The 14,686-nt window shown below is 45.8% G+C and overlaps 1 protein-coding gene across 2 annotated transcripts in view; it reads right to left on the reverse strand.

The window, feature by feature from the left end:
• Positions 1-14,686, reverse strand: part of LOC126267087 (transcription factor 25) — a 106,902-nt gene that overhangs the window by 73,852 nt on the left and 18,364 nt on the right. For both annotated transcript variants that reach the window (XM_049971955.1, XM_049971954.1), the window contains exon 3: positions 86-258. In XM_049971955.1, coding sequence (XP_049827912.1) covers positions 86-258 — 173 coding nt within the window. The remainder of the gene's footprint in view (positions 1-85; positions 259-14,686) is intronic.

The following is a 14,686-nucleotide window of genomic DNA, read 5'->3' on the forward strand; positions in this document are numbered from 1 at the left end:
AAGTATACCTCTCCACAGAAAATTCCAACACCACTATTTTTTTAACTATTCTACAATATTTTGAACCTTATTCATATTTAGTCACCTGGTTTCATTCTGAATTATCCGGGATCCAAATATCCTTTTCAGTTCATTGTTCGGATTCAAATTTTTCCGTCTAACCTCCAGCAATGGTCTTATCTGCTCACTTTTTCCGTCTTTGTTTGTGACACTAACAATATCAGTATTTTCTCCTGGCATAAGCTCTTCAACTAAAACCTAGGAAAGAAAGTAAGATGATTTAATTATTACTAATGAAAACAATGTTTGCATACAGGTGATCTCAAATTTATTTAGATTTCATTTCAAGGAAATAATGCTTTAAATTAAATAGCACGAAATATATCATTGCCATTTGAGTTGGAACAAATGGAATAACCATAATCTATTCATACAATGAACTCCAAGATGTAAATAGGTTTCAATTTTTGGGACTGCAAACATAACATGGCCTGAATTGTAACACACAAACTTTAAATTCAACTATCTACCACATATTAAGCTGCTGTAACAGGAAGTGTGATCACAATAAAATAAACTAATTCATTCTGCTGAGTCACATATAAGCACAACAAAAGAACTGTCACAAATCAAGACTTTGGCCAGTAAGGCCTTTGTCGAAAGTACGTGGTGCACAGTGAAGTGCTGCTGGGGAATGTACAGGGATGGGAGGGAGAGAGAGGGGGGGAGAGAGAGGGGGGAGAGAGGGGGGGAGAGAGGGGGGAGAGAGAGGGGGGAGAGAGAGGGGGGGGAGAGAGGGGGGAGAGAGAGGGGGGGAGAGAGGGGGGGAGAGAGAGGGGGGAGAGAGGGGGGGAGAGAGAGGGGGGAGAGAGGGGGGGAGAGAGAGGGGGGAGAGAGGGGGGAGAGAGGGGGGAGAGAGGGGGAGAGAGGGAGGGGAGAGAGGGGGGAGAGAGGGGGAGAGAGGGAGGGGAGAGAGGGGGGAGAGAGGGGGAGAGAGGGAGGGGGGAGAGAGGGGGAGAGAGGGGGAGAGAGGGGGAGAGAGGGGGAGAGAGGGGGAGAGAGGGGGAGAGAGGGGGAGAGAGGGGGAGAGAGGGGGAGAGAGGGGGAGAGAGGGGGAGAGAGGGGGAGAGAGGGGGAGAGAGGGGGAGAGAGGGGGAGAGAGGGGGAGAGAGGGGGAGAGAGGGGGAGAGAGGGGGAGAGAGGGGGAGAGAGGGGGAGAGAGGGGGAGAGAGGGGGAGAGAGGGGGAGAGAGGGGGAGAGAGGGGGAGAGAGGGGGAGAGAGGGGGAGAGAGGGGGAGAGAGGGGGAGAGAGGGGGAGAGAGGGGGAGAGAGGGGGAGAGAGGGGGAGAGAGGGGGAGAGAGGGGGAGAGAGGGGGAGAGAGGGGGAGAGAGGGGGAGAGAGGGGGAGAGAGGGGGAGAGAGGGGGAGAGAGGGGGAGAGAGGGGGAAAGGGGTGTGGTGGTGGAATCAGGGCTGTGTAATGCTGGAATAATGATGAAGAAGATTATGATGATTTTGATTGTTGATTATTATCCTTTCCTTTCTCAGACATGTCTTTTAAATGCCTGAAATGCCCGAGATTGTGCAGCAGATGATTCTGTAACGAACAGTGACCCATTTAGCAATTTTCCTTATAAGACAACTTCTCTACATTTGTCTTCTATTTGTAGTGTCTTTAACTAGATTTAGTAGAACTCTAGAACAATTTTAAGTAGCCACACTGTAGCATTGTGTCAAGCTGCCATGGGACAGCATAGTGTGGCAGCATGTGTATCAGAATAACAAGTACGCGAAAGGATTGCGAAACAGGCTTGCTATACTCAGCGGAAAATTGTACCGTGCACCAGTAAGAGACCGAGAGGGCAGGACGGTGACACCACTCCCGGGCAAGACTTTTTACAAGCTCTTTGACTGGGTGTGGAGTTTTAGCATAACAAGTGTGCACTAGAGTCATAGAAATAATAGATTTTGAGGTTGAGGCATTTGGAGTCCAGCACCACCACCACTACCAAGACACCTGGGCCACACCAGACAATGAGATTACTGGGTATCTCCACCTGCATTCATGGGTTCAAGACAGTGTCATGCCTGCCACCTCCTGCACTTGAGTCTCGTTGTGCGAACTGGTATCACGGCGCCATTAACCTGACGTATGTGCCTACTGCCATCCTACTACTACCAGGGGGCAATGGCGATGTCTCATGTATGGCAGTTTTCCTTCACCTCCACAGTGGACATCATCGGACCTGGGCCACCTAAGCACGGACATTCACCACTGTAGAATGTTGTCATAGCATGAACCCGGCCAAACCATTGGCTGTCACTCCGTCTAACATCAGCATCACAGGGTGCTGACACTCTTCCTCCTCCTCACCAGGATGGAAGCAGCTGGACAAGAGCCTTCGCTGGCCTGAGTCACTGGATTGGGGTGTGTGTGTCTCCCATTTATAATGTCACAATGAGTATCTGAAGTTAACGAGATATTGTTTCTTGGTCATGGCTGTATTTAAAGGACCCCACCAGCCCACAACTACGTCACTCACACCTCTGATGCTCTTAATATTTGTCCCATGAAAAATAATGGGTTCATGACTGTAGAAATTCCATCTGTTCTAGAACACACCAAGTATTGGGTAAATTGTTTCATTGTTAGTCTCCTGGCTTGCTCTCCTTCCCACGGAGTAGCCAGGATGGGGAGAGCAGCTGGACTGCAACTATCTGTGTTGAAATCTGCTGAGACTGCCAGATCAGTACGGTTATTACGTTGATGTTCTTTGATGCATCTCATATGTGAAATATCTGCCCTGACGTCACCTACCCCAATCAAGGGCTCTCTCCCATGGGCACCACCCAGCTGCAGCAAAGAAGTCTGACATGAATGAGAAGCTAGTAGCTCAGACATCAGAAGTGTGACACCTGTCTTGTCAGGAGGCTCCACTGGCTACTGAGTTGGCTTTCACGCCAATGTATGAGCCTAAATAATTATTGAGGGCAGATCTTTTTTAATGCTGTTGGTGCTATTTAAGATGTTTTTCCCCAGTCAGTTCACACCACAGGAGAAATTTTTGAGAATTGAGGCCTAATTCAGAAAGGTACCAAAAATTACTTAACCAAAATGCTGATGTACATGAAAGTGTAAAGTATAAATGAAAGAAAGTGGAACCTAGAGATACTGACGGGTCACCATCAAAGACTGACAACATGTGTAGAAAGTAACAGAAGTATGAATAGTTGGAGGATTGTAGTACAAGAAAGGAAGTAGGTCCTGCAATAACATGGGGGACCGTCCTCGCCATGCGCGTACTCACAACAGAGTTGTGAACCCTGTGAGAGGATGAAACTGTTTGGACAGGACAGGATTTATGGCAGTAATCAGTAACTGTAACACTCCAAGAAAGCTTCGGAGACATGTTGCACCAAAATGGGCTTTGTTACGCCATATCCATGCAATCACTGCCTGCACATCCATGGTAGTATAAAAAAAAAGAGAGAGAACGCACAACTGAAAATGTAACTTGCGAAGTGCACATTTTGTCCAATATAGTTCCTTGTTAACAGTTTAAGGATTTATACAAGGTATGGTCTTCTCCTAAATAACTTGAAAGTAAGAGGTGGTTCACCCTAGTATTAGGAGGAGTATAATGGGTTGAGCTGGGAGACACATAGTTCCTGCTGGGATAAATCTTGTTCAAAAGTGGCTCTTCTGACACACCTTCCTGGACTAATTACATAAGTACAGTTAACAACATTCATTCAGTAGCTGATGAGAAGATAGAATGTACAGTATACCACAAGTAATTGAGCAGAACATAGTGCAATATCAAAATTTTTGAATTGGTAACTAATCTTGATTTCTTGTAACATTGCTAAGACATTTCTTCATTTGAAATGCATGCAGTTTGATTTCTTTTTCAGGTCTACCTTGCAGGATCCCATTTCATTCCAAAAGACAACATTTGTTTTAAATTTACTTTTTTTTAATATTGTAGTGAAAAAAATGTTTGAGTGTAAACATTTGAATTTAAGTAGATGACAAAAATTCCTGTCAAACTAGGAATCAAATCCAGATATCCACATGGCACTACCTTTTAATTAATATTACCTTGTGAGGATGCCCCGAACTGACTCGTTACATAATTAACATTTCTCTTGTGTTACTTCAAAAAACTACAACTGGAGGTTTTCCCAGGAGATATGTAGGAACAGTACCACTGGGTGAATTGATATAGTGAAGAAGTCAGTCTGTACCAGACAATCTGGGAACTCAATATACACAGAAACATTTAAATTAAAAAAATATAGTTATGACAGCTGCAATAATGAACCGATTTCACTCGTTTCTTTGATTTCAATGTTTCTGTGGATACTTAAATTCGTAGGCCAGTGCTACAGCCCTGCCCCTCCGACAACATTCTCTTTGTTAGACAACTTTCACGTAAGCCAGTGAAGGAGGGTGTCCAGTGATTGATCATTTTCAAATTCAAAGAGTTGCAAGGCAAATTTTTTCCATGTTACTTTTTTATTAAATTTGAGACTAAATCATCCTTTTTTCCAAAACTTTATATTGATAACTGTTAGAATGTGCATAATTGATTACAAGTTATTTCTTTAGTGGTATAAAACCACAAATACAAATTAAAATAGTTTTAAAACATTAAATACTATATATTATGTAAATGTAACAATGAAAATAATCAATTATTGACAATGTAAATGGATAGATAAAAAATGTACTCAACAAGTGGTGGCAAGGGAACACACACACACACACACACACACACACACACACACACACACACACACACACACACACACACACACAAAAGGTGTTTAACTTTTACGAGCTTGACAAGCCAGTAGCTCCTTCTTCTTGCAGAAGAACTGAAGGGGAAGGAAGAGGGTTGAAGGAAGAGGACTGGAGATGTTTAGGGAAGGAGATACTGTTCAGAAAAGTCACCCAAGACCCCAGGTCAGGGGAGACTCACCAGACAGGATGAGAATGAAAGACTGATTGTTGGGGACTGCACCGGATGCCATTTGAAAACCTGAGAGCTTAAAGTTTGAAGACAGGGAAAAATGCAAGACCGAGATTACTACAAAAACATCATGCATGAGTGAATACGATTGAAATGCTAAGTGTAACAGAGGTGGGAGGGGGGGGATGGCAAAAAATAGACAGGTCAGAAAATGGAATATGTATAAAACTAAAATGGAGTGAAGAAATGTTGGGATGGAAGGAATTAATATAAATTAAGGCCGAGTAAGTGGCGAGAACAAAGGACATTTTTTAGTGCTAGTTCCCACCTGCAGAGTTCTGAGAAAGTGGTGTCTGGGAAAAAATCCAGATGGTGCATAAGGTAAAACATGCACTGAGGTCATGACTGTCATGTTGTACAGCATGCTCTGCAACAGGATATTGTGTGTTGCATATATACACCCTCAGTCCATGCCCATTCATCCTGTCTGAAAGCTGGGTGGTAGTCCTGCCGATGTAAAAGACAGAACAATGTTTACATAACAGCTGATATATGATGTGTCATTTCACAGATAGCCCTCCCTTCGATAGTATATGTTATGCCAATTACAGAGCTGGAACAGATGCCAAATAGGAAGGTGCAAAGGACAAGTCTTGCTGTGGGGACTGCCACAGGGGTAGGAGCCACTGGGTAGGGAGATGGGTGCAGGAGGAGGAGTGTCTGACAAGAATATTGCAGAGACTGAGCGGATGATGAAATGCTACTTTAGGTTTGGTGGGCAAAATCTCAGATAGAATGTATCTCATTTCAGGGCATGATTTTAGAAAGTCATAGCCTTGTCGAAGTAGCTGATTAATACATTCAAGACCAGGATAATACTGGATGACAAGTAGTGTGCTCCGAAGTTGATTTTTTGGAGGGATAAGCAATAATACGATAATCTGTTGGCCCGGGAAATCTGCTTCTGAACTAGGCTGTTGGGATAATTACATCCAGTGAATGCTGAAGTGAGAGTGGTGGTGTATTGCTGTAAAGAGTCTGCATCTGAACAAATATGTTTGCCTCAAATGCCAAAGCTGTATGGTAGGGACCGTTTGATAAGGAAAAGTTGGCAACTGTCAAAATGTAAGGTACTCCTGTTTGTTAGTCGGTCTAATGTGGATAGAAGAGTGTAACTGGCCTTCACTGAGGATAAGATCAACATCAAGGAAAATAATGGGATTCGGAATAGGACCATGAGATATTTAATTGGGAAAAGGAATTCTAACAGTTCAGCCTTACCATGAGTCCCTACAACAAAGACGTCATCAATGTATCCAAAACAAACCAAACCAGAGGCCGAAAGCTTAAAGATCCCAGGAAAGCCCCCTCGAAGCTACCCATGAAAAGGTTGGTTTAAGAAGGAGTAATCCGGGTTCTCATGGCCGTACCCCTAATCTGTTTGTATCACCCAAAGGTGAAATATTTGTTGGTAAGTATAAAGCTCATCAAAGTAAGCAACAAGGACATCATAGCTCGGAATCAGGTGAGTGTTGACAGGAAATGTTCAGCAACGAACAGACCATGTACGTGAGGCATATTGGTATAGAGAGAGATGGCATCAATGGTGACAAGCAAGGTACGTGGTGAGAGTGGGACAGGCACAGATTTCAGACAATCTAGGAAATGGTTGGTACCTTTAATAAAGGAGGGAAGTCTTTGTACTATGGGTTGCAGATGTTGATCAACTAAGGCAGGTATAAGTTCAGTGGGAGCTTTGAAGCCAGCAATTATAGGATGGCCAGGATGACTGGATTTGTCGCTCTTAGGTAGAAGGTGAGGGTGTGTGGTTTTGGTGGGGGTAAGAAGTTCTATGGACTGAGGTGTAAGTCATTGAGAGGGAACTGAGGCTTTTAGCAGGGACTGCATGTCAGTTTCAACCACAGGGATGGGATCCTAATGGCAGATCCTGTATGTAGAGGTGTCAAACAGCTGGCATAGACATTCACCAACATACTCCTGTCAAGTGCCACAGTGGTAGATCCTGTGTATACTGGGAGGATAATAATGGAGTAATCGGCTTTTAGGGAATTTAGAGCTTGGAGTTCTGCAGAGGTCAAGTTAGGGTCACATTGTAGGGACCTGAGGAAAGGTTGTGAAGCAATGCTGGATGTGAAGAATTCTTGGAAGCTTTGTAAGGAATGATTCTGAGGCACTGGTGGTGGATCAAGTTGGGATCGTGGTCAGAACTGTTCACGGCAGGGTTCAATATCAGGTTTGCTGTTGGAGAGATTTTGAGATTGGGTTGCAATTCGTTGTTGACATTACATGTAAAAGAACATAGGTTCTTCACCAAAGCAGCACGGTTAAATGCAGGTTTAGGGCTGAAAATGAGACCCTTGGATAATACAGGTAATTCAGGATGGGAGAATGCTTCAGACAAAAGGTTGAGAACACTGTACTGTTGTGACTGTTTCTTGTGATCATGAGTTATTATTGCTGGTCTGGAAAGCAGTGGTGAAGGCTGTGGGGTGTGAAGGAGCTTGGTCAAGCATATTTTGTAGAAGAGAGTTGGTTGGTTGGCTTAAAATGGGGGGGGGGGGGGGGGGGGACCAAAATGCTAGGTCATCGATTCCTTGTTCCGAATAAAACAATGCCACAAGGGTGAGAACAAAACAAGTGCAACTGACAACACAAAACGGACAGAAAGGAAAAACCACAAGAACGACGGAAGGGTAAGGGTGGTGGTGGTGGTGGTGGTGGTGGTGGTGGTGGTGGTGGTGGTGGTGAGGTGGATTCATGGGGCACTCAACACCCCGGTCATCAGCACCCTGACGAAAAGTCAACATGCAAATCTCATGGGTGGGGACGAAGGCTGTCCCCACATGCAGAGCAGTTTACAACATACTAAAGTCTGCCGCCCTTCCCCCACCAGTTTATGGATGAGGCCTGATAATTCACAAAATTTCACCACTTTGTTAACACTGCTATAGGTATCTGCGAGGACAGTTGGCAGATCACCAGCGAGACCAAGGGCTGCCCTATTATCAGTATACCGGACACATGTAGTCACAATATGCTAAACTGAAAGGAGCACACCACAAACTTCACAGAATGGTGATCATCCCCCCGGAGGAGGAAGCCATGTGTGAAAGGGCTATCCCTGATGCACAGTCTGGTAAGCAAAAACTCCCTCCAAGCGGCATGGCTGACACAAAGTCGCTAAGCTTTTGTGGTTGATTTGAGCGACCGCAGTTTGTTGTCCGACATCTGCAACCATTCAGTCTCACACTGACGCATGAGACATCTGTCAGAAAATGAGATAATGGCATGCAACAGGATGGGACGTTGATGGACAGCACCACCCCAACATGCTGGAGCTTTATCAGCCATGTCGTTACTCTGTATCCCAAAGTGGCCAGGTACCCAGCAAAAGATCATCTCCTTGCCACGGCGTTGGAGCCGCTGTAAGGAGTCATGGATGAGCTGAATCAGCGGGTCTACCAGATACATTTGGTGAAGCGCTTGCAGTGCACTGAGAGAGTTGGAACAGACAAGAAACCTCATACGGTGATGACTGTGAACCCTCTCCAGTGCCATTAGAATGCCATATACTCCGCATCATAATTTGTAAATTGTTCTGGAAGACGCATTTTAAAAACCCTATCAGGGAAAACCACAGAACAACCAAGAGCATTCCCCTGCTCAGATCCATCTGTATAAATAATGAAAAACTATGGAACATACTTAAAATAGACGAAAACAACGTTGTAAAACCCATATCTGGAGTACAATTTTTCGGATACTGCGTCAAGCTTAAAATCACTTTGGGCCTCTGAAGACACCAAGATGGCAGTGTGTTACATCCCTGGGTGTCTATTTTCACGCACGAGAGATCCAGATCCTTGAGGTAGGCTGTAGCAAGTATACCAAATGGCTGGGTCGCTTGGGGCCGATGCCTGAACAGTTGTTCAAAGGCGGGTTGGATCACTGAACTAAATGTCAACGACTGGAGTTAAGCTGAAATTTTCAGCACCTGTCGAGTCAATAGGATGTGCCGCCAAATCCAGAGTGGTGGTTCATAAGCCTCTGCACACGGACTCTGAACTGGAATGGTCCAAAAGACTCCAGTCGATATTCGAATGCCTGTATGGTGGACAGCATCTAACAGCCTGAGCTAGGAAGGACGGGCAAATCCATAGACCACACTGCCATAGTCTAAGTGTGATCGAATAAATGCCCTATAAAACTGCAGGAGGCGGGACCTGTCAGTTCCCCATATTTTTCCACCAAGGCATTTCAAAGTGTTCAACAACCAGAAGGCCTTTGTTTGTAGGTCTTTCAGGTGTGGGAGCCACGTTAATTTCGGGTCAAATAATAAACCCAAAAAACACACTGTGTCTTAAAAAAGTAAAATACAGTCCCCCATTGTAAGCTCTGGTTGGTTTAAAACTCCAACAAGCATGATTAAAATTGACACATACAGTCTTCTCAGGTGAGAACCGAAAACCAGTTGCCTGGGCCCAGGTTTCCAGCCTCCTAATAGTGAGTTGTAGCTGCCTCATTGACATCGTAAGATCAGAAGAGGAGTAGAAGATAGCAAAATCATCCACAAACGAAGAGCATTTGACAGGGCTCCTGACTACAGAGGAAATGCCATTGATAGCAATGGCAAACAATGTGACTCTGAGGACACTGCCCTGGGACACACCATTCTCCTGAACATAGCAATCAGATATGGCATCGCCATGTGATAATGAAAACACCTGTCCTCAAGAAAGAATTGGACCAGAAGCGGCAGACATCCACGTAGTTCCCATTCATGAAGTTGGCAAAGGATGTGTACCTCCAAGTAGTGACATAAGCTTTTTTGAGGTAAAAAATCACACAAACTAAATGGTTTTGGCATAAGGAGGACTCCTGTATCACCGTCTCCAGTATAATTAAGTTGTCAAGAGTGGAATGGTAGCGCCTGAAACCACACGGGGAGCGGCTCAGGTAACCTCGGGATTCGAGCAGCCAGATGAGGCATTGGTTGATCATGCGTTCAAGAGTCGCAACCATACAACTAGTAAGGGCGACACTCCGATAACTGTTAGGGGCACTACGGTCCTTACCTGGTTTCAAGAATGGAATTAAGATTGCCTCCTTCCAATTCATGGGGTACTGTCCATCAAACCAAATCTGATTTAAACAAGAGAGGAGCTGACCTTTTGCTTCAGGGCATAGATGATGAAGCATTGTATAATGGATCTCATCAAGTCCTGGAGCAGTGTCTCTGGCTGCAGACAAAGCTGATTCCAGTTCCCACATGGAGGTTGCAGACTTCTTCATTACACAAGAAAAAATTGAGCTTCCTCATCTCTGCAGTCCTATGGGATACCCGAACAGCAGGAACTTGTCTGGATGACTTAGTAACAGTAAAGAAGTGTTCAGCTAAAATGTGAGCCATCTCCTCTGGCGTGTCCACCAAGACCCTATTATTTGACAAGGCCGTAAGGGGATGTGGACTACCGTTGCCTGAAATCCGACATATTGATTCCCAAACGTGCACAGCGGAAGTGGACAGATTAATAGAAGTCGTGAATTCCCTCCTGGAAGCCCTCTTCCGTTCTTTGATCACTCGCCTTGCATGTGCTCTCTCAGACCTGAAGACATGAAGATTGTCTGTAGTTGGACACTGTTTGAAGTTCTGAAGAGTTGCCCATGCGGCCCTGATTGCCAATCGACAGGCGTCACCCACTAAGGTACAGGCCGTCGTCAGAGGTGGTTACTAGACCTGCACATGGACTCTGCAGCAGCCCTTTGGATCTCTCGAGTGATACGGGCCACCGCCTCTTGTGCACAGTCCGTTCATTCAAAAATAGCCCGTCGACTGTACTATAACCAATTTGTCCTTTGTATCATCCACCTGCATGGTCTCCTGCTGGTCACTGGTAGGCAGTAGACGAATCCATACTGGGAAGTGGTCACTAGAATGTAAATCTGGAGCCACTTTCCACTGATCTGAACCTGCAATAGCTGAGGAACAAAAGCAAACATCAATAGCTGAAAAAGACCCTGTAGCTGTGGGAAAAGTGAGTCATCTGACCTGCGTTCAGAAGGCAGATATCCTAAGAATGGACGAGTCGCTCGATCATCCGAACACTGGATCAAGTAGTAGCCGATCCACACAGCACATTGTGGGCACTGAAGTCCCCCACAAGAAGGAATGGACGCAGAAGAGCCTGGAAGAGGTCTGCCAGTGTGTCCGCATACAAAGTATCATGGTGGTGGTGGTGGGGGGGGGAGGGGGGGGGGCAGGTACAAAGAACACACTGTGATAGTAAATGGTGAGAAAACTTTCACAGAGTACCGTCTTTCCTGTATATGTGGTAGTCCCGTAATGTAGGTGTGCCTGTGACTTTAAGATGTGTTTCTTGTAAGCAGATGCAGAAAGGTTTATCCTGGGCCAGCAATTGCAATTCTACCAAATGTGAGTGATATCCATTCAAATTCCACTGCAACACCGAAGTCCCTATGAGATTCATTAGTTAGCGATGGTGGTTCTTTCCTTTCTCCCTCGGAAGTGGTGATTTACAGGGGAGGTCAGGGGGAACATTAGCCGGTTCCGTGTTCTCTAGTTCTTCGAATGGAATTCCATATCTTCAAGAGCATAGTCGTCATCAGAAAGAGAGAGTGCTCATCGATCTGAAGGCTTACCTATTACTTTCTTGGACTTAAAGCTACTTTTAGAAGAACATCTTTTCTTTACTGCCTGGGTTGCTGGGATGGCTTAGGTGGCTTCTGAAGTTGGGGAGTGGTATGTGGCTTAGGTGGTAAGTGTACTGCTGACAGCTTCCGAGTGACATCAGTTGCAAGTGGAGTGTTTCCCCCCACAGGTACATTGACAAGTGCATGTGCTTGTACTTGAATCTGTGGTCTGAGTTTGTATGAAGGCATCACACTTACCTACTGGTATTTTAAGGGCTGATGCAAAAGAAGTTGCAAGACCCGGTGGTTGCATGGCTTCGTAAGCCTTTTCAGCTTCACCATAGGGTATGCGTCTCTGTACTTTCAACTCTTGAATTTTCTTTTCCTCATTGTAAACCCCCACACTTTCTGCTCCACACGGGGTGATCCCCAGAGCAGTTAACACATTTCGGAGGTGTACAAGAAGTCCCTGATTCGTGAGCGAAGCCTCCACAATTGCCTCATGTAGCCTTCCCGTTACATCCCATAGTGGTATCGCCAAATCTTTTACATTTATAGCATCGCATGGGGTTAGGAACTAACGGGCGAACCTTAAGAGGATATAGCCGGCAAGGATATATTCCGGTAATTCGGGAGTACTAAATATTACAATAAATGTTTCCGATTTTTCCAATTTGCCATTGAGCCATAAATCTGCACCTCCTTTACGCCCACATTATTCCACTCTCCACACAACCCCGCAGAGTCCATCTCCATTATATGGGAGCAGGTAACCACGCCCTTGCTATAGTTAAAGGTGTTATGCAATTCAGCCTCAATTGAGTAGTTACCTAAGGCTTTACATTCCAGAAGCTTAGATATTTGGGTGGAATTAGCAGTTTCCACCAAAAGCGTTCCATTACGTAGTCGTTTGACACTTTTCAGAGACCCAGAAATACCTTCCAATGTCTTGTTAATATAGAAATGGGATATCTTCTCAAAGCTTCCCCCATTTTGCTTGATTACAATTAAGGTTTTATGGCACACTAATGCGCTGTTACTATTATTCGGAGACTTCTTTTCGCGAGGAATGACCAACTGAGCTCTCTTAAGAGTGAGTGAGTGTAGGTGTTGCTTGACGGTACACCTATCCTGTCAGGAGTTCAAATTTGTTCAAATGGCTCTGAGCACTATGGGACTCAACATCTGTGGTCATCAGTCCCCTAGAACTTAGAACTACTTAAACCTAACTAACCTAAGGACATCACACACAGCCATGCCCGAGGCAAGATTCGAACCTGCGACCGTAGCAGTCGCGCGGTTCCGGACTGAGTGCCTAGAACTGCTAGACCACCGGGGCCGGCCCCTGTCAGGAGTGACAGTTTCACGAGACAGTTCCATAAGGATCCCACAGGACGCTAAGGAAACAACCGTCGACCCAGGCAGAGCCCTGCATACCTGAGCAAGCCTGATTCAACCGGGCTGCGGGAGGTGCCCCAGAGGTTGCGCACTTAAGACTGTTTCACCTCAACTGCCATTCACCTCCTCAGCACGTAGCACACCTTGAGGTTGAGGTTTTTTTTTTTCTTTTATAGAGTTGGGTACCTCTTCGCAGGCCAGGCGGTGAAGCCAAGACCCCCGTTCTCCGAAACACGCAACATTCCACTGCTGCGTCGCACGGTGGTCGTTGAAGTATGATCAGAGCTTATGGTGACAGAGGGCTAGTGGCAGTTACCAGTCCCCAGCTCAGAAACCCCGGCGTCGCCAAGCCTGTACTTGGCAAACGAATGATGAGCCCCTGAGGGGGAAGGAAGGGGAACAGACACTTAAATGGACAAAAGGGGACAGGAAAGCCACAGAAACGCAAGACATAGGTAGAAAAGATCAAAACAACAAAACAGATTACCATGGCTGGCTGACCATGCGAATAAAAAGGAGAAGACAGCCACTCTGCAATACATTAAAACCTCCACTCTAAAAACACTAGGGTGGAGGAAAAAGAGGGACAAAGGATATGCGCTAAAACTTTGATCAAATGATAAAACCCATGGTCGCAAATAAAACATAAAACTAAATCAGCCGATGAGGCGCTGTCAGATAAAATTAGCGGCAACAAGTCCAGTAATCGAAGATTTCGTTGCACGGCAGTCAAAGTGGAACAGTGAACCAGAATATGGGCCACTATCAAAGGAGGGCCGCACCGACACTGAGGCGGGTGTTCACAGTGCAGGAGGTAGCCATGGGTCGCCCAAGCGTGGCCAATGCAGAGACAGCAGAGAGCCACAGAGTCCCTGAGAGAGGCCCGCATGGAGGACTGCCTCACATTCGTAGTCTCCTTAATGGCACACAGTTTGTTGTGCATACTGAGAGTACGCCATTCCGTCTCCCAAAGATGAAAAACCTGGTGGCGTAAAAATGAACGCAGGTCAGTTATTGGAATACTGATCTCCAAAGTGGTTTACATGTATCCTGTTCAGCCACCCTGTCAGTAAGTTCATTGCCTGGGATTCTGACGTGTCCTGGGGTCCACACAAACAGCACTGAACAACCAGACCACCCCAGGGCATAGACTGACCACTGGATGGTCGTTACCAAAGGATGACAAGGGAAGCACTGGTCAATAGCTTGTAGGCTGCTCAAGAAGTCAGTACACAGAAGAAATGACTTCCCAGGGCATGACCAGATGTGCTCAAGAGCACAAGATATAACCACCAGCTCTGCAGTGAAAACACTGCAGCCATTGGGCAAGGAAAGCTGTTAAATATGTCCTCCATGGGTGTAAGAGAAGCCGGCGTGACCATCAGCCATCGAGCCATCGGTGTAAACCACTACAAGGCCTCGGTACACATGAAGAATTGAGAAGAAGTGACAGCGGAGGGCCACGGGGTGAACTGAGTCCTTTAGGCCATATGAAATGTCTGGGCGAATCCGCGGCCTAGGTGTACACCGTGGAGGTGTACACGAATGGACCTCGAGTATAGGTGGTAAAGGCAAGGACTCCAGCTCCTACAGAAGGGATCGGATGTGAACTGCAATTGTTAAGACCTGACCTGAGCCACC

The sequence above is a fragment of the Schistocerca gregaria genome, chromosome 4, assembly GCF_023897955.1.
Source record: "Schistocerca gregaria isolate iqSchGreg1 chromosome 4, iqSchGreg1.2, whole genome shotgun sequence".
Lineage (NCBI taxonomy): Eukaryota > Metazoa > Arthropoda > Insecta > Orthoptera > Acrididae > Schistocerca > Schistocerca gregaria.